Source organism: Kwoniella dejecticola, chromosome 4, assembly GCF_000512565.2.
Source record: "Kwoniella dejecticola CBS 10117 chromosome 4, complete sequence".
Classification (NCBI taxonomy): Eukaryota; Fungi; Basidiomycota; class Tremellomycetes; order Tremellales; family Cryptococcaceae; genus Kwoniella; species Kwoniella dejecticola.
In genome coordinates, this window is record NC_089304.1 from 743,399 (window position 1) to 768,366 (window position 24,968).

The 24,968-nt window shown below is 48.1% G+C and overlaps 11 protein-coding genes across 11 annotated transcripts; 5 read left to right on the plus strand and 6 right to left on the minus strand.

Annotated features, from left to right (window-relative positions):
- Positions 1-874: 874 nt before the first annotated feature.
- On the plus strand, positions 875-3,193 carry I303_103553 (uncharacterized protein; the record flags this gene model as incomplete). Its single annotated transcript, XM_018406895.1, has 8 exons — positions 875-1,162; positions 1,231-1,277; positions 1,359-1,777; positions 1,851-1,924; positions 1,997-2,088; positions 2,158-2,199; positions 2,306-2,624; positions 2,816-3,193. The coding sequence occupies 8 exons, from the start codon at positions 875-877 to the stop codon at positions 3,191-3,193; spliced, it is 1,659 nt and encodes a 552-aa protein (XP_018263703.1).
- Positions 3,194-3,363: 170 nt separating this feature from the next.
- On the minus strand, positions 3,364-5,787 carry I303_103554 (uncharacterized protein; the record flags this gene model as incomplete). Its single annotated transcript, XM_018406896.1, has 7 exons — positions 3,364-3,557; positions 3,734-4,131; positions 4,234-4,414; positions 4,506-4,706; positions 4,849-4,985; positions 5,119-5,191; positions 5,328-5,787. The coding sequence occupies 7 exons, from the start codon at positions 5,785-5,787 to the stop codon at positions 3,364-3,366; spliced, it is 1,644 nt and encodes a 547-aa protein (XP_018263704.1).
- A 1,556-nt stretch (positions 5,788-7,343) lies between these two features.
- I303_103555 (uncharacterized protein) lies at positions 7,344-7,982 on the minus strand (the record flags this gene model as incomplete). The annotated part of the gene is made up of 4 exons (XM_018406897.1): positions 7,344-7,541; positions 7,611-7,709; positions 7,796-7,874; positions 7,957-7,982. The coding sequence occupies 4 exons, from the start codon at positions 7,980-7,982 to the stop codon at positions 7,344-7,346; spliced, it is 402 nt and encodes a 133-aa protein (XP_018263705.1).
- Positions 7,983-8,616: 634 nt separating this feature from the next.
- On the plus strand, positions 8,617-9,833 carry I303_103556 (uncharacterized protein; the record flags this gene model as incomplete). Its single annotated transcript, XM_018406898.1, has 3 exons — positions 8,617-9,170; positions 9,248-9,616; positions 9,689-9,833. 3 exons carry the CDS (start codon positions 8,617-8,619, stop codon positions 9,831-9,833), a joined length of 1,068 nt encoding a protein of 355 aa, XP_018263706.1.
- Positions 9,834-10,915: 1,082 nt separating this feature from the next.
- Positions 10,916-12,582, plus strand: I303_103557 (uncharacterized protein; the record flags this gene model as incomplete). Its single annotated transcript, XM_018406899.1, has 3 exons — positions 10,916-11,283; positions 11,447-11,620; positions 11,682-12,582. 3 exons carry the CDS (start codon positions 10,916-10,918, stop codon positions 12,580-12,582), a joined length of 1,443 nt encoding a protein of 480 aa, XP_018263707.1.
- A 348-nt stretch (positions 12,583-12,930) lies between these two features.
- Positions 12,931-14,390, minus strand: I303_103558 (uncharacterized protein; the record flags this gene model as incomplete). Its single annotated transcript, XM_018406900.1, has 2 exons — positions 12,931-14,145; positions 14,247-14,390. 2 exons carry the CDS (start codon positions 14,388-14,390, stop codon positions 12,931-12,933), a joined length of 1,359 nt encoding a protein of 452 aa, XP_018263708.1.
- Positions 14,391-15,686: 1,296 nt separating this feature from the next.
- On the minus strand, positions 15,687-17,726 carry I303_103559 (uncharacterized protein; the record flags this gene model as incomplete). Its single annotated transcript, XM_018406901.1, has 7 exons — positions 15,687-16,157; positions 16,234-16,344; positions 16,453-16,825; positions 16,895-16,984; positions 17,064-17,198; positions 17,278-17,402; positions 17,487-17,726. 7 exons carry the CDS (start codon positions 17,724-17,726, stop codon positions 15,687-15,689), a joined length of 1,545 nt encoding a protein of 514 aa, XP_018263709.1.
- A 985-nt stretch (positions 17,727-18,711) lies between these two features.
- I303_103560 (uncharacterized protein) lies at positions 18,712-19,479 on the plus strand (the record flags this gene model as incomplete). The annotated part of the gene is made up of 3 exons (XM_018406902.1): positions 18,712-18,921; positions 19,017-19,141; positions 19,230-19,479. The coding sequence occupies 3 exons, from the start codon at positions 18,712-18,714 to the stop codon at positions 19,477-19,479; spliced, it is 585 nt and encodes a 194-aa protein (XP_018263710.1).
- Positions 19,480-19,786: 307 nt separating this feature from the next.
- Positions 19,787-21,374, minus strand: I303_103561 (uncharacterized protein; the record flags this gene model as incomplete). Its single annotated transcript, XM_018406903.1, has 6 exons — positions 19,787-19,920; positions 20,018-20,142; positions 20,296-20,526; positions 20,657-20,746; positions 20,946-21,134; positions 21,244-21,374. The coding sequence occupies 6 exons, from the start codon at positions 21,372-21,374 to the stop codon at positions 19,787-19,789; spliced, it is 900 nt and encodes a 299-aa protein (XP_018263711.1).
- A 311-nt stretch (positions 21,375-21,685) lies between these two features.
- Positions 21,686-23,188, minus strand: I303_103562 (Sua5/YciO/YrdC/YwlC family tRNA threonylcarbamoyl adenosine modification protein; the record flags this gene model as incomplete). The annotated part of the gene is made up of 1 exon (XM_018406904.1): positions 21,686-23,188. One exon carries the CDS (start codon positions 23,186-23,188, stop codon positions 21,686-21,688), a length of 1,503 nt encoding a protein of 500 aa, XP_018263712.1.
- A 408-nt stretch (positions 23,189-23,596) lies between these two features.
- Positions 23,597-24,506, plus strand: I303_103563 (uncharacterized protein; the record flags this gene model as incomplete). Its single annotated transcript, XM_018406905.1, has 5 exons — positions 23,597-23,642; positions 23,698-23,803; positions 23,887-24,005; positions 24,098-24,324; positions 24,447-24,506. The coding sequence occupies 5 exons, from the start codon at positions 23,597-23,599 to the stop codon at positions 24,504-24,506; spliced, it is 558 nt and encodes a 185-aa protein (XP_018263713.1).
- Positions 24,507-24,968: the final 462 nt, after the last annotated feature.

The window sequence follows — 24,968 nt, forward strand, 5'->3', positions numbered from 1 at the left end:
CCTTTGATATGTGGGTCGTTCTGTTGGACGATCCTGGGAAGGCGTGTAGTCCTTTTCTAGCTCGAAATGCGGAAACTTAGTGCCATTCTCTGACAAGGTCAGCTCGATATTTAGTCGTCGTCAATGATGGATATATCAGTGAGTTAGTCAGGAAGCATGCATTGCCCACTTGTCATCATCCCAATCATCCATCGTTGATGCTGTTTGATGGGTCCAAGCTTAGTTTAGTCTTCCTGATTGATTAGCGTAGTCTTTTTGTGTCCGTGCTTGCCGCCCGTTTCCTCGTCCCTGTCGCCCATCCTTTGAACGACTCAATACGCCGGATCATATCTTCAAAGGCCTTCAGTTCCGGACGAAAAATTGGTTGAATTCGTTAACTCATCAATCATCCATAGCTTCGTCTTCGACAAGGATTCAATGTTATTGTCACAACCAGCATAAAGATGATAGCCAGTGCGGCAGATTTCCCCGATCGGCCCGGTCCGATGGTAGCAAGGTGGAGGAAGCACGTCAAGTGGAGGTAAATAAACGTTAAGAAAATCCATGATGCTGTCTATCGTCCATGGGGTCCGCTATGTTAAAACTATCTTTAGCCTTTTGGCATTATGCTGCGAGCGTCACGTACTCACAAAACTGTATATATAGATCATAGACTCTCTCTGTGAATTGCGTTGTAATATCCTATAATCGCAGGCCTTGCTGCTTTCTGTGTATTCAAGAACGATCGGTAACATATAATCGTCGACATTGGCAAGATCGCATAACGTAACGAATCGAATCAAAAATATCAACATCGTATGAATCTAGCGAATATTATAAACTGGCTCAAGGAAATTAGGGAGGATCTGGCAGAAAGCTGTGCATAGCGTTCAACATGTCATCTCAGGGTTTGAATGCGTCGAGTCCGAGTTCGAATGAGGATCGAGGTGTAGCTGCGAACACAGCCAATGTCGCATCAACCTCACGTCCGCCTTCAGTCGATAATGGCAATGATCCAGTCCCGAGGGAACACCTTGAGATAGAAAGACAGAGCACACCGATACGGAAGAGGGACTTCAGATTCTTGCCTATACCCAAAAGCAGGCGTCACAATCCCAACAAAGAGGTGACCGCGGAATTCAGTTTCACCTGGAAAATGAATCTAGTGTTCGCATTTGCCTCTGTATGTACCGAGCTCCTCATCGTCCACTCTATGCTCCCCAACTTGAGCTGATACTGCTACTGGAGCAGACTGTATCAGTGATGAATCTGTACTACATCCAACCTATGCTCGTTGCGTGAGTATTTCCGGTTTAGCTCATGTATATGTGTGTTATAATGTTTGAAGACCGGTTTAGCTAATCTCGCATAACGGATAGGATCGCCGACGATTTCGCAGTATCTCATACTCGGATATCCTCGATACCTACCCTCGTGCAGGGTGGGTACGGGGTAGGTATTATCCTTATTTCCCCTCTTGGCGACTTGGTCCGACGTAGACAGCTCGTCTTACTCCTGATCGCACTCACAACGATCCTATCGATTGGTCTGGCTTTGGCACCCTCGGTAGCTGCATTAGAGGCGATCTCGTTCATCATCGGAGTGTTAACTGTAACGCCTCAGATCTGTATACCTTGGACGGCGGACTTGGCCCCCGCAAACAAACGAGCTACAGCGATGAGCATCACTCTCTCCGGCTTGATTTTCGGTCTGGTGCTCGGCAGGGTGTTAGCGGGTATCATTAGTAATTTTGCCAGCTGGAGAGATACATATTGGTTGGCCGTAGGCTTACAAGGCTGTACGTACATGCATCCCTCTACCGTTAATCACCAATACCGGCCCTCAATTGACACGCAGATGGTGGGTATCAGGTATGACTGCGATTTTGTACTTCACGTTGCCGGATACTCCAGATAAGAATATCGGGATATCGTATTTTGGCGTAGTAAGTTCCGTATTATCAATCGAGATACAGATCATATACGAGGCTGAATTGAACTGTCCTCTTGTTTCGCAGCTATGGTCGATGGTCAAGTATTTCACCATGTATCCTACGTTGGTGCAAGCCTGCTTAGTGTCCATGTTCTCAAGTGCTGTCTTTGCCGGCTTGTGAGTGTGCATTCATCAAGCACAGTGGGGCCTTGGCTGATGAAATTTTCTGGAATTGCCATCACTCAGCTGGACATCCCTTACATTCGTTCTGAACAATACACCATACCAGTAAGTCAGCATTTCACTTCTTTATTACTTCACTTCGCCATTAGCTCCAGCGCCGGACCCAGAGCCAGAGCCAGCGCCAGAGCAGCATGCTAATTTTCTTGCACAGCTATAACTCGTTCGAGATCGGTCTATTCGGTCTATTAGGGATAATAGGCGCTTTGCTTGCTCCTCAATGGGGCAGACTTGTCGATCGAGTTCACCCTTACCTCGGGCAAATCACGGGTATCACCATCAACCTGATCTCCATGATTGTCGCTCTGGTCGGCGCCAACAAAAACATCTCGGCAGTCTGTATATCGATCATAGGGTACGATATGGGCCAGCAGTTGACCCAGGTTTCATCAAGTTACAGGATCGCAGGGTTAGATCCGAAAGCAAGGGCAAGGTTGAACGGATGTAGTCTATTAGCCGTCTTCGTAGGTCAAGTAAGTCGAGTCGATATCTTCTTCCCTCTACCTCCTTCAACAGCCATTGAAATTCCCATCCTCATTTCCATCTCCATTTCCACTCGCATTCACATTCCTATCTCCATTTCCATTTCCAATGTTGCATTACTATCCCTGGAAGATGTACTGATCATGGTTTGGTTTGGCGTATCAACTTCACTGTTTGGTAGACCTCAGGAACAGCAATCTTGACGCATATATACAATACACACGGATGGACACCCACAGGCGGGACTGCAGTCGCATTCGTCGGCGCTGCGTTGCTCGTACTCTTCGTCAGGGGACCACATGAAGTCGGATGGATAGGGTGGCATGGCGGTGGACAGATTTTGAAGAGGGAGAAGTTGACTGATCTGAGTCCTGAGGCAATCACCGAGAAAGTCCGAACAAAGAAGACGACGGATGGCCAAATTGATCCGCAAGATCTCAGTAGCTCCAACTTGGGAGCAGAAGATCCCGTTGCGAGGAACGCACATATTTCTCCTAATGCAGAAAAGGCTGTCCAAAGTGCTCGCTTGTATCCTCAGAAAAAATATAGAAGGCTGTAGAGGGGACATCTTGCTTAACTGTATTTGTACTGCACGCCATCAATGATCTAATAATACAGTGCTACAGTATATGCATTGCATACAGTACTCATTTGTGGCAAAGAGCCATATTACAAAGTGTCGTCCGATGTACCATCTAGAAATTTTCGACAGGATTGCTGCTGCGTAGCTCACGCTGCTGCTTCTTGTTCTTGTTTTTGTTTGCGCGTCAACTTTCCATTACTTTCCTCGTTCCTCCTATCTTGGAAGTCCCTGACATAGTCCAATAGTCTAGGCGCGATAGTTATGAAAGCGCCCAGGAACTGAGTAAGGCCTACAAATAGTCCTGCATATTTGAAAGTACCGCCACTTGCCGAGATAAGAACTGCGTGAGGGGAAAAAGCAATTACAAACATCGATCAGTTCACGGTGTCCTTAACCGTCAGGGAAAGGCTATTCTTTCATGTTATGTTGTACTGGAAGAGGTTGGATTGGTTTGTATGGATTGGACTAAGATCAACTGGATAGGAATCAGAAAGCCAACGACCAAAGACGACTCACCTCCACAAATGACTGGCCCAATCAGACTGGGCACACTAGTTACGCTCCACAGCATGCCCAACCGCATCCCGAATTCCCTTATAGGCGATATCGTAGCCGTTGAAGCAGCTACCAGGGTTACCCAAGCTCCACTCGCAAAACCATATCCCACTAAACCAACGACGACTGCCCCCGAGCCAATGGGGGACGCCACCCAGAAAGCTAAGATGGAGATCGCGCATCCCAAGATCGAAAGTATGAAGACCAGCCATACCCCGAATTTGTCCGCCAAGACGCCGCTCGATGCCCTGCCGAAGAACGAGCCTACTTGCAGGATCGCAATCGAGTAATCTGCGATAGGCCCAGTCACGTTGTTGGAAGTAATCAAGTTTGGTGCGTCGAAATAAGGCGATAGCCAGCTAAAATGCAAATAAAAACCAAAAAAAAACAGGATTAACACCGTTAATAATCATTGTACGAGACGACATACAGGTGATGAGGGGGCTAGAGACGCTACTCACTTCATCATGACGAGACATGATCCAAGCACCAAGCACGTGTACCTAGGTTCTTTCCACGGGCCTGTGAGACTCTTCAAGGGAGGTGGCGACCGGGGTGGTAATCTAGCTTTGAGGAAGAACCACGCTGGGAACATTAGGAAAGCGTTCAACCCAGCAATAATAAGCATAGCATTTCGGAAATCTACACAAGATATGCAATTCAAATCAGCTTTTTTTCCCTAGACAACAATGGATGGGATGCGGTGTATGAATTCAATGAGGCTTATGCTCACGCAATTCGTCGAAAAGCCTCTTAAGCGCAATGGGATAGATAACGCCCGACAGTCCACTGCCGCAAACTACAATGCCGACAGCGGTCGAGCGTCTCTTCATGAACCAGTGCCCGGCGACTGCCGTCGAGGGCGAGTAGAGCATCGAAGCTGAGATACCGAATAAAGCGTGTGCCAGGAGGAATTGGTAGTACAGTTTACAGACTAATTGAGTTGAGGCAGCGCGAAATCAGGTCCATTAGCATGGTGAAGATATCTTGTATGATATTTTGGTTGTTTTGGCAAGTTGGAGGGTATGAGGAGGGACCTTGAATGAAATAGTTGGGGAGAGCAGAGGATGACTCACATGCTATACCAATGACAGCAGCTACGCTGAGAGAGGTTCCGACCATGACTAGACCTCTTGCTCCGTGACTGTCGAACCATCTTCCCGCCACGATCGACCCGGCAAACGTGATGAAGGTCTGAAGACTCGCTATCCAGCTGTGTCCACCACCACAGACATCTCATCAGCGCGGTCCGGTTCCCTAGAGCAACAGATACCGCATCGTCACGAAAAAAGAGAATGGGACGGCGGGGTGGGCTAATGAAGATGGGTCCACAACACTACACTCACGCGACGTCAGATTGCGAGTAGTCCTTCAGCTGATTCGCGAGGTAATACACCTTGAGTTGACCAAACACCGTTACTAAACAACACGTATTAGCTCTGTTGCTGGGGCTTGTGGATTCAGAAGTCTGAAAGTGAGCGTGAAATCGACACTGATATTTAGATCGAAAACAAACCAAAAAACCCTTCCAGAGGGGATGGAAAATTTGACTCACCGAAACCGAACACGCAGAATAATACAAAGAACGCACTAGCGACGCATAACCAAGCGTCTTTACCTCCTTCAGGGGGAGGTCCAATCTCGCCGTCACTAACAGCCATCTGTCCCGCCAAATCAGCATCCGTGGTCAACCGCCTTTCCAGATCCGCAGAGGTCCGGATCCCTTGTAGGGGAGGTGGGAAGTTGTCGTATCCGTCATTCCGCGTAGGTGGTCTATGTAGATGATGCGTGTGGGAGTGAGAATGGGAACGAGAACGCGATATGTGAAGTTGGATTGGGAAAGGATCGACTTCCAAATGCGGGCGTTGCTGTCGCTGTTGCTGTTGATGGCGACTATGAGAATTGGATCGAGCCTTCGCTCTCGGTACTGGCTGAACGGTCGAGGTGGACGCCGGTAGTGCGGTTGGCAAATCCTCTTTTTCGTCTATGGAGTTGTTCGATATTGACATCGACATTCTGTACAAGGTGTGTCCTTCCGCGGATAGGATACCTGGTGTGAGTCTGATGGTTTTAGCTGCTATCGGTACTGCTGTGCTAAGATTCTGGGATGCTAGTGTATCGTGTCTAAAGTTGATCGATAGCTGGACCGCCAGATCGCTCTCTTGGCTTAAGTCGAAAGAAAAAACCAGGGCCAGTGACCGTTTAGTGAATCAATGAACAGACGAACAATTCAACAAGTAATCGAGTCTATCAAATCTGCTGAAGTCGATGAGGGGACATCAGCGGGGTATCACCGCTTTGAGCCCCTCATCTCTACTCATACATCCATACCATGAATCAGATTTGACAGTGACACTGTCATTTCCAACTCCTTATCTTTGACCAACAAACGACTCAAACGATTTACCGAAACGTTGGAAATCAAGTCAGGTTGAAGATCTTTTACCGAGCCGCATTTACGGAAGTCCCTACCGCCTTGTGTGAAATGTATTTTCCGGCGTCCAGTTGCAGTTTAGAGTAAGTTACTTTTGCCGATCACATTACGGCCGTATCCGTCCGCGTTTGTCGCGTCCTCTCGCTCTGTCCTGGACCTCTATGATTCATGATTATATATGTACATATGTACATCTACGTTTATAAGGCGACACCTGAGTGCGCGGACGGCCAGAGCTATCACAGGCAGCATATACAACATGATCACGGTAGCAGCACCAGCTGTTGACCACTATATAAATTGTCCGAGAGGGGATTGCGGTGGCCGAGCTTTATTCTACCGTACGCAGCGGTACTCGAGTAAAAATCGAATCTAGCTTGCGACCAACATGATCAGCTTCTGCTTTCCAACGATTTAGCCGACAATATAGAAGCAATGATCGAGGGACCGCTCAGTGGGCACGAAGCCTCTATGAATTTGGGCTCCTATCTTCCCGTTGAAAAATCCCCAATCTGAATACTCTTCATCCTTGAGCCCGGAGAGATAACCGCACATATCCTCATTTACACTTCGTCAACCTTTCGACGTGTAAACTGTATATTTCTTGTGCGCTGGTCTTGGCTGTACATCTCAAATTCCCCATCCGTTCTTTGGAGCTCGTAAGAAGGATAGATTGGCCTCGGAACTTATGATGTCCTTTCTTCATCCCGACGAACGCCAGGTGCAAGGAAGATCCAGATGATGTTGGCTTGAGCCTTTGATCGTCTCCCCACTAATCTTAGGGATGAAGACGAATCATATTCAAGCCACTCCGCCTTATCTCGCGAAAAGAGAAGATAAGAATGATAGAGTTTCAAGGTGATATACGTCCCGCCTTACGCCCTTATATCTTTAATCTCCGATAAAAAGGGAGAGAAATCGAACGTCTCGGATTCAAAATACCTCTTCCGTTCCCGTCTAGCAGAGCCAGATAGCAAAGCGGATTGTCTTGAGGTGGGAAGAAGGAATATTCAGATGAGAAGGACATTCTGAGGGAGATCACACCTTTTACCAGATGGCATCATTGCGGTTTCCATGGAGTAATGATTGATGCAGAAATCGGACAACGCAGAGAATTCGTGGACTTACATAGATCGTTCACAGCACACTATCGTCATCCCACCTTCTAGAATCATCATAGCTTATATCTTGAGCTTGACCCTGGGCCAAAGCGTATTGCTGTTCCTGTTGCTGCTGCAGCAGCAAGCGTTGTTGTTGCTCTTGTTCTTGTTGATGCGCCCGTGCTTCCTCAGCAGCTTGAGTATCGACTATCACTGCCCACACAGACGCTTGGAACTGCGGTTGGAAGATCATCAGCTGAATAGCCTTGGGGCGAGAGAGCTTGCGCATGATATCGGGACTGACAAGAGTCAGGACGAGACCCATGCGTTTCTCCAGTGTCCTCAGTTCGGCCAATAACGATTCGTTCGGTGATTCCGCTGTCAGTCTAGCAAGATTCGATGCCTGGTAGCATTTCCCCGTCAGTACAGAGATCGGATGAAATGAATGAGAGAATGAGGTTGGTGTGAAGGGAGGTTGCCTTGACTTACGCGTTTCACCTTATCATTGAGTTTGGCAAATTCCCACAGGACATCCTGTTCGAGTGGTGAGACTTGATTGTTGTTCGCGCTAGATTCGGTCAATCAGCTGATAGTTCGTGACTTGGGTTGTGGGTGCAGTCGAGTCGCAGCCGGCTATAATCTGAGCTCACTATGGGTTGACTGTGTTTATCGACATGTTGCACTCCCCGTTGTCTGAAGCTGAGCAGATACGGATGAAAGCTCAAATCATGGACAAAAACATTAAATCTCTAGATCGACGCGACTTCAGGTTATTGACAAGATATTCAGTCTCCCACGATGACGGTTAACGTGCACGTGGATTTACTCTTTTTCTGGCTGTGAGTTTTCTGCATTTCTCCCGATCAAGTTCCCGGTTGACTTTGGTGGTGCCTGAATGTTATTATGTTTTGATGGTCGCCGAGAATAGGACGGTGAGAATCGAGCTTCTTTGAGCTTTGTTGTTTTTCACTAATTACTAGCTTAGACAACCTGCGTATACACAATTAACATCATCCACATCCATTACTTCTTCTCTTCACGACACCCTCATCCACTCAAAGACAACCCCCAACCCGCTTTACCCCGACCGACAGATTATCAATATCCTCGACTCCAACTCTCCATACACTCCTTTCACCACTCAATCGATCCATCCGCCTTAATCGGAATATCTCGCCACTTGGTTAAAACCCAATTTTTACCTTATAATAGTTAAACACCTTTAATCACACCAAAACATCTTACTCATCTTGATCATCGATTCTTGCAAGTCTTCCTCCGCCATCGTGGCATTTGAAGCGCTCAACAAAATGGTGTCTTCATCCAGCAGCCTGTTGCAGCATCAATATGGCTACAACTCCACCTTATTAGCTAATATGACACCCAACTCCCTTCATGCCCCTTTCTATCACATCACCGACCCCAAGCTCATCTCCATCGCCTCTTCCAAGACCTTCAACCTACTGGCGCCGATAGTGGTCTACTGGGCTGTCTGTACGATGTGGCATCACCTCGACACAGCCAAATATCCATATTTCGAAGCCAGACGTATACACGAGTCGCCTGAAGTGATAGCAAGAAACAAAGTCACTTTCGCCCAAGTCATCAAAGCCGTCTTCCTGCAACACCTTATACAAATAGCCTTAGGATGGATGTGGTTCGAAGACAGTGAAGCTATCTTAAGGAGAGAGGTCTACGTAGATCATCTTGGCAAGATGGCAACATTGACACCTTGGGTAGCCGACGGCACCCTTCTCTTGCTGGGCAGGAGAACCGGTGAACATGTTTTACTCAAACATGGTGAAAAGCTCGTCGCTTGGATATACTGGTGGGGTATACCTCTTTTCCAGATGTATTTCGCTTTGTAAGTCATCGCTCATTCTCTTGCATGTCGGATTGGACAGTCGGATTTGAGCTAAACCACCCTGTTACCCTCGACAGCTGCGTAGTCGATACATGGCAATATTTCTGGCATCGAGCAATGCACACCAACCGATTCCTGTACCGACACTTCCACTCTCACCATCATCGCCTATACGTCGCATATGCCTTCGGTGCATTGTACAACCACCCGGTCGAAGGGTTCATCCTTGATTCCTTAGGTTCAGCAGTAGCTGAAAAGGTGGCTTTTATGACTCTTCGTCAAGCGACTTTGCTTTTCGTTATATCGAGTATCAAGACGGCGGACGACCACTGTGGCTATAGGTTATGGTGGGATCCATGTCAATTGCTCTTTGCGAACAACGCGGATTATCATGACATCCACCATCAAGCTTATGGAATCAAGTCGAACTTCTCGCAACCATTTTTGTAAGTCCATCTTCGCCCACATTTCACGTACAGGAGAGGTCCAAACTAATGGCTTTCCTTTTCCCCGTGTAGCACTAATTGGGATCGAATTCTCGGTACTCAAATGTCGAGAGACGAAGCGGACAGCAAGACGAGGTGGAAGAAATTAGGCCACGAGTACGCCGGACATGACAAACACAACGTCATAGCGGAAGGCCATGCAAAGAAGGTCGACTGAAGACAACACGACATTCATTCTCCAGCCATCAATGCTTCGGCTTTCTGTGCAATAGGATTTGATATAATATCACCATTTAATATGTATTGTATCATACATTTACAGCTACTAACTGACTTTCAGGCTCCTTCGAGGCTTTTTGACCAAGTATCTCTTATCTGGCTTCGACATCTTCGGCTTGTGACAATCAGGAATGCAGCCCCGGTAGACATCGCAGCACTCTTGTGTGACTCTTGGCAACGATCGAAGACATTCGTAGATCCGAAAAGCCTCGACCGGACCCCAGACACCCAGAACCAGATCGAATCCCGCTGATCTTTTCCTCCCTTGCATCAAATCAAGACTTGCATCCTTTCGGAAAGTGAAGGAGGGGCAGCAACGATCATAGCTCAATGGAATGATGATATCTCTTCTCTTCCTTTGTTGTCTCACTATACTGACTTAACTGACTACACTAACTACATCCATTATGAATGACCAGAGATATACCGCGGATCTTGCGCATTCTTTTCTTCATGATCATGATCGTAAGTTGTGATCACCATGTCGATCGTGAGTAAGGTGACGGAGGACCCAGAGTCAAAAGTCATCCTGAGTCCGAGGTGACAATTTTCCCTTTCACCTCCCGTCTAACGATCGCGATCGGAACGAATCCCACCTTTTGTCATCGAGCGGGAGACACAGGTCAATGGAAGGACAAATCGTCTAAGGAAGATCAGATGAAAGGTCGTGGACAACCAGGCGAACATCTCAGTCAAAACAGAGCCCCGAGACTCGTTTGAAATTCAGCTATAATCCAATCCGACTCAACTCGACTTGACTTGACTTGACTTACGACCCATTACAGTATATCCTACTTCGATCTCTTTCCGAGAAGACAGTACTGTATATTACTCTGGAAGCCCGCTTGATTGAACATTGACTTCAGTTGGACAGCATTCCAATCTTCAAGCAACAAAGCACGGTCATTCGCTTTACTCCAATTCAATTTGATTCGAGTTCATTCAACTCAACTTAGCTCAGCTCGCGACTACTCGACACTCCTCAAGCACGAACGGCTGATCAGATTAGCCAGCGCAAAGATGCACAATCAATACCCATCGGATAAATCCCTCTCATCGATATTCGACCTCCCCACCCCATCTCCAACACCTATGAGCCCTCATGCTCACTCTCGCGCTCGCTCCCACACGGCAACCTATCAACCTACAGCCACATCCACAAATACAACTACAACTGCAGCGGCAACAGAGGCTTATCTTAGATCACCCACCGTGCCTTCTTCGCCTGCACCAGCTTACACAGCCCTGCCGGACCGTAATGTCAATTTCCACTTTGCGCCCCTGCTAGAAGGCAGGATCGGAGATATCGAGCTGGAGACCGTCGACGGGAAGCGGTTCTTGGTACATAGGAAAGTGCTTGAGGCTGAGACCGTCTTCTTTCATATTTAGTAAGTCGATTTCAAAAATCAGAATTCCTCATCACGTACATATCGCAAAACAGAACTTTTGTCGGCACCAGTGACTAGGTTCATCAACCTCGTCAAGGTCACACACTTGATAGCTCTCGCCGGGGCTATGATTTATGGGTTCTTCTCATTTTCCGCATCATAGCTACGGTTTCGTACCTGTGTGGCGACTCAACGGAGCCTCGTCCTCTTCTTCATCTGCTCCAAGGGACGATTCACCCAGCCCTCAGCAAGATTTGACCATACCTGTGCATCAATCTTCCTCTTCCTCTCCCTCTTCATCCTCTTCCGCCTCTGCCACGGCCCCTACGAATCGGACGTCCATCTCCACCACTCATGGGTTCCAGAATCTCCGTAGTCTACCTAAGATAATCGCTCAGACTCTCGCTTTCACGAACTTCCATACCCGCCATCCCCGCAACCGCAACCGCACCATCTTTCAGAAGTGGCAGTGAAAGCAGAATCGCAAGCGGATTCGGGAACAGTGGCTCTAACGGGACATCAATTAATGCCGACATCGACATCGACATTGAGGAAAATATCAACATCAATGCCAATTTCGATGCTCCTCCTCCACCCGTTCCTCCAAAGGACACAATCACAATCACAGCGCCCACTCCAACTTCGTCGCCCTACTCATGGGTCGTCCCGGAAACATCTATCGTCTTACTCGCTTTCCTTTCCCTCATTTACCCCAGGGGAATAATCACGCGGCACCCCGAGGACCTTCTAGATTCCCTAGAGATGACAGGAAGAGTTATAAGGGCTGCATTGGGATATCAGTCCTCCAAAGCCCTGGCCATCTCGCGCGATCGACTGGGTCATTGGACCGTCGAAATGCCCGTACAGACGTATGCGATGGCATGTTTCTTCAAATTCAAAGATCTCATCAGACTCTCTTCTGGCCAAGCGGTGAAAATCCCATTTAGAGATTGGCCGGAAGATGCGAAAGTCCTAATAGGTCGAACAGCCATCAACAACTTACTAAATTTACAATCGATCCGCCTGAATGGAATGATGCGGATATTGAATCGACCTTTGAAGATTGATGATGATGATGATGAGCATTGTGCAAGATGCTCGAACCGGTTTAGGCTCGAAGGTGTTTGGAGCAAGATGACTGAAACTCTCAAAACCCACTTATCACCTGAGATGGAGCTGTTGGAGTTGTTAGAGGTGGACTTGAGGGAGTTTGGAGGGTGCAGTGATTGTTTGGTTTTACTCGGTCGAAATATTCAGAGATGTCTTCTGGAAGCGAGGGAATTACCCAGATCGTTGTGATCGCAATATCATACAGTAATTTATACTGTACTGAGGTTTAATATTTTTGACTTTGTACTGTATTCAAGCATATGAGAGTATACCCCAGAACCCATTTTGAGCAGATTTGATTCATCTTATGCAGATCATATTCCACATCTTTTGCCAACGATCAACCCACTTCAATGATCAGTCGTAATCGAAAGCGTGCTGTATCGTGTTGCAAACACCCGCCTGGGATCATGCATTTGCAGTATATTTTAGGGAAGCATCGAGCTCTAGCGATAACAACGATGACGAAGATAGACCGAGTCAACCGATCTCCGATGTAGATGTACGAGTAGTATACACAGAAGGCAAGATAACGAATTAAGGCGAATGAGCTCTTCTGACTCTACTTCTCCTATAGTGTCTCTTCCTCTTACAATTCTTTGGCTTCTGCTCTACCAAAGCCTGTTCCCCAGAGTCAGAGCCAGAACCCTCGACACCTTCGGAATCAGCAGCAAGCTCTTGCCAAGGTGGAGTGTCCTCTCCATCCTCCTCCTCTTCACCCGAATATGATCCATCGTTACCACCATATGAAGTCTCTTCGTTGTTGTACGAAGTCTGAGTTGCGGTCGGTCGTGGTCTTCTACCTCTTGTTCTCGAAGATGAGGGCGCATAGTCTCCACCAGTGTTCTCACCATCGCTACCCCCGCCGTATGACTTGCTTGTAGAAGGAGAAGAAGTATAAGAGGTTGGAGATGGTTCACCGTATCCACCGTTGCCACCAGCACTTGAGGTCGCCGTTGAAGAGCCGTAGCCCGATCCCGCTCCTGATCCGGATTCAGCAGTAGATGCGGCTCCAGAACCATATCCACCAGTCGAACCTGAACCGGAACCGTAACCGGAACCTGAGCCAGAACCAGAACTTGAGTTCGTCGACCCACTTCCACTTCCACTACCAGCTGCGCCGAATGCAGCAGTCTGCGCACCTGGGGTCCAGCCCCACGCCGAGTCGTAGGAGGGCTTCGTCTCCCAAGTCGGGGTGAAATCGAGGTTGGTCGGTTCGTTCGCCCAGTAATACGGCTGAGTTGCACCCGAGATCTTCCCCTTTCTGGGCGGTGCGGGGCTAGGGTAAGTCGTGCCAGAGCCGCCGGAAACATCGCATCTAAATCCCGTCATGTACATCTCATTTGCCGAATTCTTCCCCGCCCAGAACCAGGCGCACGTGCATCCTCCTTCCGGACAAGCGGGAAGATTATTGGGGATAGAGAAGGAGGTTAGACGTTGTCGGACACATGATTCTTGGATGGACATGACGGTGAAATCTTCCATGTTAGTCTGGGCGGCCGTAGGTTTGAAAGCGATAGCTAGGGCACAGCCCATGAGTGAACTTTCGGAGTTGCCGGACCACCCGGATTGACTGCCTGTTTGACCGCCTGCATGATAAGCCCCAGAGTCGCCGGGACAAGCGTCGTCGGTGGGATTGCCCGATCCGAAGGATGTGTAGCCTTTCTGACACGCCATCTCGAGGGTGAGGTCTTGCCCCGGGACAAGGGTTGTGACTGCTGATGGTTTGTCATTGGCATTGCCGTGGAACCACTAAATCAGATCAATCCGATAGCATGTCAGTATTCAATATATATTTCAACGAGTCTGCATGACAGATGCAGCAATTTAACAGCGGTGGCGAAAAGACTCACCCATTCGTTGAATGATTTTCCAGAAAGAGGAGTTACAGGTTCGTATGATTGACTAAATCCATACATCGATTCGGCCCACATGGACATATGAGCGCGAGCCAAGGGCAACAGCGCGATCAACGCGGAAGTCGCAATGGAAGGCATGGTGAGTAGCGAGGGTGTGTGCACTACTACGTTGAGAATGGAAGATAAGATAGGGTCGTCAAGGTGATCGGACGTGTGCGTATGCGTGTGCGAGGGCGTTGACGAGATGACAAGTGGCGAGGTGGACCAAGTGAATGTTCTGTTGAAAAGAGTGACAAAGGTTCAAGCAAGATCCCAGGAAAGACTATGCAGAGACACTGGGTAGAGCTCAGCTCTTTAAAGTGCTCCTTATAGGTCGGAAAAGAGTGGTACAGAAGATACACCTAAAGGCGGTAGGTGTACTCGTATCGATCAAAATCGATTGATTGACAGAATACAAAGAGAGAAGAAAGGAGTCATTGGCCAGAACGAGAAAGACCAAGATCAATTCATCCAACATAAATGGCCTCCCTCATACTTCTCACAGCATACATACATAGCCTTGGTACGATTGCATCTAGATCAGGTGAAAAAGCATGAAAAAGTTGATGGTTCTGGTGTATCGCGTATTCTTGGCATCACGAAAGGACTAAAAAGCAAAAATCAAAAAAGTCGCGTCAAAGGAATGCGTGTTTGACATCGATTTCATTGCTTGGCATTACATCCTCAACCCTCATCGATACCCCGCAGGGGGTTTCCTCCGTCACCCCAAATCTTGTCATAGCTGCAAACCAAACCGAAAGGACCCCATCATCCACTTGAAACGCTTTGATCTCCCCTTGAGTGGATGTGGATGTGCTGGATGTGTGCCCCTCAAATCTCTGATTGTTTAATCTCGAAAAAGTCACCGTATACTTTGAAACGCGTTTACTAGGCACCACTCACTCTGCCTCGCCTTCGTTGTGTTCGGCTCACAATGGGAACTACGTACGCCGTCCGCCAGAGAGAAGGCTTTCCTTTCATCATTGTTGGGTGTTCATTCTTCATCACATGGACAACTGACTCATTTGCTTGTCTGATTGATCATCATCCCTTAAGTCCCTTTTAGATCATCTCGGTCTACAGAGCACCGAGATGAAGCGGGCGGATCCTAAGATAGAGACTTCATATATCGTATTGATGTCAGCGATTTGATCACATACTAGCTGCCAGACCTGTCCGAGACTATGCATGCTCATATGATCCAAATGAATGCAAACAAGACGGTATCCTGGTATATAGCTACAAATCCAATCAATCGATTGATCGTGCCCCGGGCACATTTTGACGCGAATTATACTATACAAGACTGACCTCCATATATCGATATAACGTTAGATAAATTGGAATCCCTTGGCTTTTTGCCAACGAGCAAGGCTCATTTTTGATGCCCGCTTCTCATACACTGATACTCCCGTCATTCAACAAAGCGCAAAGCGTACTGATGAACGCCACGAGGCAAGAGCACGCAAAGATAATTTTGGCGTACCACGACCAACCCCACAAATTCGAACCGGCCGCGATGGGAACCAATATACAGGAGATGACGGCCAGTCCACCTCCCATGATAGACATGACGGTCTCAAATGAGGGCAAGATGAATGCTCCCAGAATGAATAGGCAGATCAGCAGGACCGATATCAGAGGTCTGAAGATATTCTTCAACATTTCTCGTCTATCATGGGAGATTTGTCCGAGGGATCTAGAACCGGGCATAGGTGGGAACATCGTCAGTGTTGATGTGGTCGATGCTGGAGTCAAAGGCGGTGGTGAGGGTTCAACGTATCGCTCTTCGTCCCTTATAATCGTTTCCTTTGATAAGTAGATGGTAGGTTGAAGATTGAACCATGTATACAGAACGTCGCATAACTAAATGGAACAAGGCAGGCCATCAGAACGCCTCTTCGTTTTGTGCAGATGAATCCAGACCCTCGACTCAACTCACAGGACGTAAACCCAAAGGCAGCTTGGTCAAGGGGTTCAAAGCCACCATCCAAACTGCGATCTTAGCCATTGTAGGCGAGAATGCCGCTGTTTTTGCTAAATCCCTAGAAACCTAAAACAATGCGAGAGCCATGTTAGCAATGGCTCATATACATTGCCCTTTGAACGACAAATAAGCTGCTCTAGAGAGTGGAGAAAGGGGAGGACAAAAAGCACTTACTTCGTCACTAACATCGCGACCAAACATCAGATACCCAAATACCGCCACAACGACATAAACCACCATACACGCCCCATATGCGACTTCTACCACCTTATCAGCGTCTTCGGGATGCTTCATATCTCTTATCAAGTTGGGTATAAGGAAATGACCACCGAATCCACTGATCAACAATCCGAATGATATACCCAGCTTGATGAGGCCGTGTGTAGGGAACAGGTCTGTAGGTGCCGGATGGGCAATCGATCCTGGAGATGTCGACGTGGTGAGTCCGGTGAAGATCAAGATACAGACCAAGGTCCAGGTCGACAAGACCCCGAGGAAAGAAGTATATGATAGATATCGCAGCGGCACGAAGTTCAGGGGTATTATACTGTATGCATGTAGTCATTAGCGACGTGCGAAGGCGAAAAGGGGGAGAAGCAGGCAGAGAGAAACTCACACTGCCATACCGACGAGTTTCCATTGATTGCTGGAGAACACAGGCCACACAGCTTCCATAGTATCGGAGAAAAGCACGATGAGAGCGATGCTAAATTGACAATGCAAGACAAGCTCGCTTAGCTCGGTCAAGAAGGGCAACGGACGATGTACCGTACCAAAACACTCACATCCATATACAGCAATCACCAACGAACAAACCCGTTATCCACTTCTCTGCTCTTTCACCTAGACCATATCGGGCGACATCTGCGAAATTCCTCATCCTTCGGTCTTTCTCAATGATCCTGATCAAGATCTTCAGACTGCGCATACATCAAACGGGTCATCAGCCTCCCTTCCCCAATTCTCCAGTAGCAATTCGATCTAAATATTGATGCTCACGTCCATAAGGTCACCGCACATATCACACACAAGAAGATCGGGCCAAGTACCCATCCAGCATGTGCTATAGCTATAGGGCATGCTAATAATCCCGTTCCTATCAAGTCACCTAGCACGTTCAGTAGCTATGGCCACGGATACATTACCATTATCAGCGCCTGCTTCTTGATACGAGCCGTACAGTAGGTGGATAGGTATGTTCGACTCACTGTCTGCGAAAATGTAGCCTTCCCCGGCTCGTACACCTCAACTTCTTCACCGTTCTCCTCAGGCTCTTCCTCTTCACCATGCTCTTCGATGTAATGACTCGTCACGGGCTGTATGGGTGAGAGAGGCTCTACACTCTTACGCTTACCCAGAAGGTGGGTTCGCTCGGTGGGACTTTCGGACGGGTCATATAGTGTAGGTGTGGACGCCGAGGTGGATATAGGGGTGGTGGTTCCGGACATTCTTGTGGGTATAGGCTTTCTGATTTGATCTGGGCAAATGAAAGGTTGATTCGTTATTCAATCCTTATATACTTTTGCCTCGCGGGTTGTCGAAATCAGAATGCATCTGTTGACCTGCTGTGATTCTTCACGCCGTAGAACACAAGCCAACTTGCTTCAGGAAGGGCTAGCTGGATGAGAGAGGTATTCCGGATGCCCTCCTTAGCGCTGAGGGATTTTCCCAGATGTCGTGACAAGCGATTAGTCGAGTCGGGGAGTCGCAGAGTCGCAGAGCCGCGATCCAATCCAGATTGAGACGGATTCTCGTAGCCGCAGTGACAAGTGACGGTGTCTGAAGGTCTGAAGGTCTGAAGTATGAGTATTTTGGTTATGTTGAGTCGAACTTTTAATGATGAGTTATTTTTGTGAGTGAGTGAGTGAAGTGCCGGTTAAATTTCATCCTCATTTTCTCATTCTCATTCAGGCACGTCACATCACTCATCACACAATTGCACCATACCGACTCATCCGGAGTCATCTGCTGACCTGAACATACCATACTCATCACACCTGTCTGATCAATGATATCAGAACTAGCTTGGTCATCGACGGAGGCTGGGCAGACACGACAGACACAATGAAAACGCACTTTTATGACGCATGACGCAAGGCATCTCCGAAGCAGACAGACTGACAGGTAGACGAGTACACACATCGGGTCAGGAGAATTAGCTTTTTACTGTTCGTTCCGAAACACCAAAACACGCTAATTCTCAATAAGGTCACCAGAAACAATAAACGACAAGAGGTGAGGAGGAGCGCATCCCATGAACAAGATGTCATTCTTTCCCTCCCTCATGATCGTGTGTAACATCATTGACTGACAGAGACTAATCTTCATATATAATCACTCGTTTTGACTTGTTTGGGAAATCGCTCATTGCTAATTGTCATAAGACTCCTTTCGACATCACTTACCACTCACCAACCAACAATCACCGTCAAGATGTTCAGCCGGCACCTCGTAGTCGCTTGTACAGCCCTCCTCAGCTTCACTTGCGTCTCAGCTCTCCCGTCATCTCGAGTTGAAGGTAGAAGAGACGTCAAAGTATTAGCTGGGGCACCTATAAATTCCCTCAACCTGACCATCACACCTGATTCGCCTGTCGAGGGGCAAAACGTCACTTTGGATTGGGGTTACGGGGATGCAGGTACCGTAAGTTCATTGAAGACCTCAATATTCGTGGCTGGTACTGTCAGACACTCTGATGAAATGCGGTATGTAATGTGATGTAACGTGGTGTTCCGCAGGCGCCATACAATGTCCAAATTGGTACAGGAGGATACTACGCCAACTTGACATGGTTATACGAATACACCAGTCTAACCGAAACCAACTTGACATGGAACGTCAACGTCGCTGCTGGTGAGACTCTGTGAGTCTTCATTTCACGAGTTGGGACGCGCGCTGTGTGAGTATACAATACGCCATGCTAACGAGCCGCGACATACGACCTATGATAGGGTGTTCCAATTATGGGATGCGAGGAACACGACTACATACTCTCAGAACCACTTGATATTGCCCAGCAACACGACTGCCGGAGACAATGACGCTGATCAAACCACCGATTCTGGGACCGGACAAAACAGCGCCATCTCAAGCGAAGAAGCGCACGAGTATGAAAATGAGGATCAGGATGGGGACGAAGACGAAGACGAATCGTTTTTGGGTGAACTTTTGGCATTAATCCAGAAAGAATTGGACGGATGATTGCCAACTGCACTTGTCTGGATTTTGACGGAGGAGCGTTCATACTTCCATGGACAATGTTCGACGCCGCTGTTATAGCGGTTGGTAGTGACTAATCGATGCAAGCAGATTTCGGTCAAATGGATCATCTTTATGCATTTTGGCATTCCGGTGACAGTAGATTACAACATATATCGCCCAGCCACAGCCTCGACCACGGTAGACATTACACACGGCTTTGATCCAAGACTGATCTATTTCTTCATTCTATGGCAGAGCAATCATCAGCCTCCAACTTGTTGCAATAAGTTTCGGCATGAATATAACCTTACCTCTTCTTGAACCTCTCATAGACTTGTTCATCCGTCGCACTCTCCGTGCGCGGCGCCAAACCAGCTTCAGCCCTTCTAGCTTCCTGTATAGCATATATATCAGAGGCCACTCTCTGGTGCGGCCGATGGACTATTTTCATCTCAAAGGTCAGCTTCAACTCCCCGCAATGCTCCTCGATACGAGGCGGGGACCGTAAGAAAGTGAAAGGTGACAATCAGAAACGTACACCTTGCAGCGGCGTAATCATCGGCTACTTTTTCTCGCTCAGCAGCATCGGCAGCAGCTGCTTTACGATGTTCCAGCATTTCTCTCTTTGCTTTTTCGGTCATTTCGATATTCCGCAGGCGGTTGCTGTATCATAGATGATCAATGAATCAGCTCGGCTCGGTCTGTAGATGTCGGATTTTGATTTCAAAGGTTCGATACAATGACGATCGAGTTGTGAGAGGTTAGGCTTGATGACACGACTCCCAAAGAGATGAGATAAGACAAGACAAGACTCACTCCATACCAAGGTCAACTTCCGGTATACTAGTCAACATTCCCAGCGAATTCGTGACATTCCCTTCATCGTCCTGATTCGTCTTTTTCGTCTTTTCCCCAACCTTGTACTTCTCCGCTATCTTATACAGCTCAGCTTGCGGGTCGAACGCTTCCTTGACACCTGATTTCGTATTATCGTCCGCAATGGCTTCGCCTCGTTTCTTCGCTAGTTCAGCTTCGATATATGCCATCCTGTATGATCATATCAGCGGGACAGTCTCCCAAATAAGACACTAGTTGTCCTTAGATCCTTGGAGGACAATGCTACAACGGTCGTGTGACCATGCCTTGAGGCATTGCCAGACTGTCACACAGCACTCACATATGTTTATCCACGTCCAGAGCATTTGTTTGTTGAGTAAAATTATTCGTCCGGACAAGTCGTTTCGCTCGTTCCTTCTCATCTCCCTCGCTGTAGCGAACAAGACGCCACAAACAGAATCAGTATAAGTCTTCTTACATGAAGCACTATATATATTTCACTTTGAGGAGTATAAATGAGGTGTTGAAGCAAGGTCTCATGATTTCATGTGGGAGATGAGATGCCTCGAGAGCACTTGAGTTACTTTTCGCGTTTAAGTGGTTATTAGCTATGGTATTGATATACTCACTCGTCTTTCTCTTCTCCTCCTCTGGACGGACCAGCTTGCAGACCGTACTTCTCTCCCGCATCCAACTCCTTCTTCTTATTTTTTCCCTTTTTAGCCTGTTCCCCCCGATTCAGCTTTTCGAGATCTATACCTTGTTGAGCTTGCGATTTCCGTAGTTTCCGAAGTAACACCAGGTCTTCGATTGTCTGTCTACCAACAGCGCATCACGAATCAATACACGGCATATCTCGAGAAAGCATCACTTGTAAGACTTCATCGAACGCAGGAGCCTTGCAGAGGACAATCAACCCCTACTCACCCCGTCTCATCCTCTTCGCCGGTCCCAGGTGTCCCAGGTTCACTTTCACCTTCGATTCGCTTCGATTCCTCTTGATTTTCTACATTGGCCTTGTCACGCACGGAAGTTGGTCTTGCGCGTTTTTTGAACATCGTGCTGAGTTACTGAAGCTGTCCAAGAACGTGATGGACGGATATATTATATACAACCAAAATGGATGTACGGTCTGGGGTCGAGGGCGGAAATCAAGGACAATAATGGTTTTCGAGAACGCTGAACCGCCTCCACTCTGAGTCTTGTTTACCTGCACGAGCCAGTAAATATCTCTTCAAAACAGATGTAGTGGGAGTGTCTTCGTCCTTGCCCCAATGCATGTCGTACGTAGCTGCTGGATCCTCCTGACGAGTGCAGAAAGCATGCATGGCAACTGCATGAAGTATACAAATGAATATCATGTGAAGGATCATATTTGATTCGTAACGTCCACCCAAAACGTATTACTGGTACCGCCCCCTTTGCTGCCCAACGCCACTTGCCCATCCGTGACATCTCCAACCACGCCACCTCCGCCCACAGCTTTGGATACTCGTTCCATCACCGCCAAACCCAGCCCTTCGTCCGAGCAGCCTTCAATCGCAATCGCATCGACCCCTAAACCAGCATCGGCGGTGTCGGGCTGCAGCGGTATACGTTCTAAAGTTAACATTCCAGCAAATAACCTTTGCGCTGCACTAGCTGCATCGAGTCCTAGCGATATAGGCACGAGCTCCACCTCTTCCTGATCCGTCACTGCTCTATCAAGCTGCTTACTCAGTGGGGAGTCCTCGTAATGCAGTAAACCTATTCGTTTTTTGCCTTTGCCTTTGCCCTCGCCGTGGCTTGGTGTTGATGGTGGGCAGCGTTGAACGATCTGACGCAGTATAGCCTGAGCGGACGATTCAGCTTGCTGAGGAATTGTTGATTGTCTAGGGAAGACGCTACTTGGTTGCAAGAGATAAACGGGTACACGGGGAGAATAATGCCGGTATTTCAGACCTGGTGTCGATGGTGGTAATTCTACAGATTTCCCCTTGGCCTCTGCCGTAGCGGGCTTGGCAGTGAGATCGCTAATCGCAGAATGACCATCCGTGGATATCGAGGTGTCACCATTCGATTGGTGTCGAGCCGGTTTCCATGGTTGACCGTGAAGTAAGACTTTGGTTAGTCCTTCCTTCCCGTCGAAGCGGTCAACAACTTCCTTTATCCTTTCTATTCCCAGACCACCCGGTCTAAGGATATCGACACTGCCTCCTCCGCCCTTGATCCACCCTAGACCATTGATCACCGTACTTTCCACGCCCACACCACAATCACCTCCGTCTAATATACATCCTAGCCCTTTTGCTCCGTTCAAATCGTTGTAAACATGCTCGGCTCTCGTCGGACTAGGTCTTCCGGACGAGTTGGCCGAGGGAGCACTCAGCGGCAAGTTGGAATGGTGTATCAAAGCCAATGCTAAAGGGTGAGACGGCATTCGAATAGCGTTGGTCTGAGGTGCAGGAGGCGATGGGGGATTGATAGCTGGGAAAAGAATCGAGAGGGGTCCAGGCCAGAAAGAAGTGATAAAAGCCATGTACAATTCCGATATCGCATACTCCTGCGGTAAGAGCGTTCGGAGCATGTGCAAAGAGGACACATGCATGATCAGCGGGTTATCAGCAGGTCTTCTTTTAATTCGATAGACTGCTTGACAAGCCTCGGGATCGAGAGATGATGCTGCGAGTCCGTAGACCGTCTCGGTGGGTACAGCGACTGTTTCATGGTTGTGCAAATGCTTGGAAGCTGTTTCAAGGTGAGGCAAGATGGACGGTGGTATATCGAAAGATGGCGAGTCCAGTGGGTGAGAAGAGGAGGAGGAGGATGGGCCAGGGATGATTTTGATTTGAGCGAAATCGGAGCATGGTAGTATCGGAGTATCGGTTGACATTTTGGACAAAACTCGAATCTGCGTATGTCTGCCGAGCTAAATTAGCGTCGACCAGGAACGGGAGGACCATTCACTTACCGGTGGCTGATGGGCGAATATGAGAGCTTACAGATCGTGACAGCCCTCCTCATGCCTCTGTCGGGTGCATTGGGATATAGCTCGGCTGAAGGAGCTATCTTTCTTGCTGATCATGCATGTGCCTATGCGTATGGGTTTTATCGTCATGATGGGCGCTCATCTCGAAATTTTGATTCCGCTGTTATCATCCTCATCACGTGATGCCATCCAGCGATGACTCAGTCTCGCAGTGTGCGTGCATACGTGCATACGTGCAAAGCGCATCTTTACGGTGGACTTGAAACCTCTTGCCTTCAGGTTCAAGCAGGCTGAGAGTCAAGAAGTTCCAAGATGGCGAAGATTGTTCCACCCATGAATTTTGGTCTGGTCGAAGATGGTATGTCCCACGACAATTCCCTATGATAGGATCATTAACGCTAAGAGTAAATCAGGCTTCTATAGATCCGCTCAACCGTCCGAGCTCAATTTCTCTTTCTTGGAGAAGCTCAATCTGAAAACGATCATATGGGTCGGGGCCGAAGAGCCCTCCGAGATACTGTCAGTGGACTCAAATCAGGCCTCAACCGGATCCTATCTCATCTGAGTCTGACTGACTCGGACCTGTACTTGTACTTGTATAGACTGTCTTTCCTTGATTCACAGGGTATAACACTCCACAATCTCGCACCGCAAGTATCTTTCAACCCGCATTTCCCACCTCCATACACCGACAGCGGTGTAGTCCCTATTTCCGGTCAATGTGAGTCATCGGAATCATCCCTCCTCTTCTTACAAACAGACTACTAACATCACTTGCGGATGGCTTATCGCTGAAGGCTGATTATCCTATAGATCACCTTCCGCCTCTACCTCCACCCCCCGAACCACTGATCATCCAGTCCCTGACCCTGCTTCTCCGACCGTCGACTTTCCCAACGCTGGTCTGCTGCAATATGGGCAGACATCGGACAGGCACAGTAGTGGGCTGTTACAGGAAATTACAACGTTGGGCGTTGAGCAGTATCTTGGAGGAATACAGGCGGTATGCCGGGATGAAGGTCAGAATTCTCAATGAACAGGTATGTCAACCTCGGACGTGGACCCCCTGTCATGATATCATATGAACAGAAACGATACCTTGCCTTGCCATTCCACCTTCGCGAAAATGCTGATGGTACCCATCAAATCATTGCTCGGGTAGTTCATCGAGTTGTTCGATACGGATCTGGTCTCGATAACGGCCGAACAAGCTTTAGCGTGATGATCCGACTTGAGACCTTTCTTTCAAGTCAACAGGAGACGATCAAATAATTCACGGCGACAACAGCGATTTTGTAAAGACACCTAGCCTGTGCACCACCTCCAAAATTGTTCCCCGGGATGTCGGGACTATCTTGCAGCCAGAGCATTCAAAACACCCCAGCGGATCATCGGCTTGCTTCCTACGCTGCTCTCCGCTCCAGAAGAATGATCCCGCCCCCTTGTGCAGCTAGATTGTCGACCTACGTTGTACTGCCTTGTCACTTGGCCACTGCGCCAGCCCTCACAGGAATCGATAATAACCCGTCCGCGCGAGGTGGGAGCAACGCTTACTGCTTTTCTCGCTGGTGAATGCGAGATGATCAAAAACGTATACATTGCTTTATCTCTATTGTATGCACCCTGTCATCGTCTGACATGCATCGCAAGGGTACCTTGCCATATTTTCCGCTCACACTGAGAT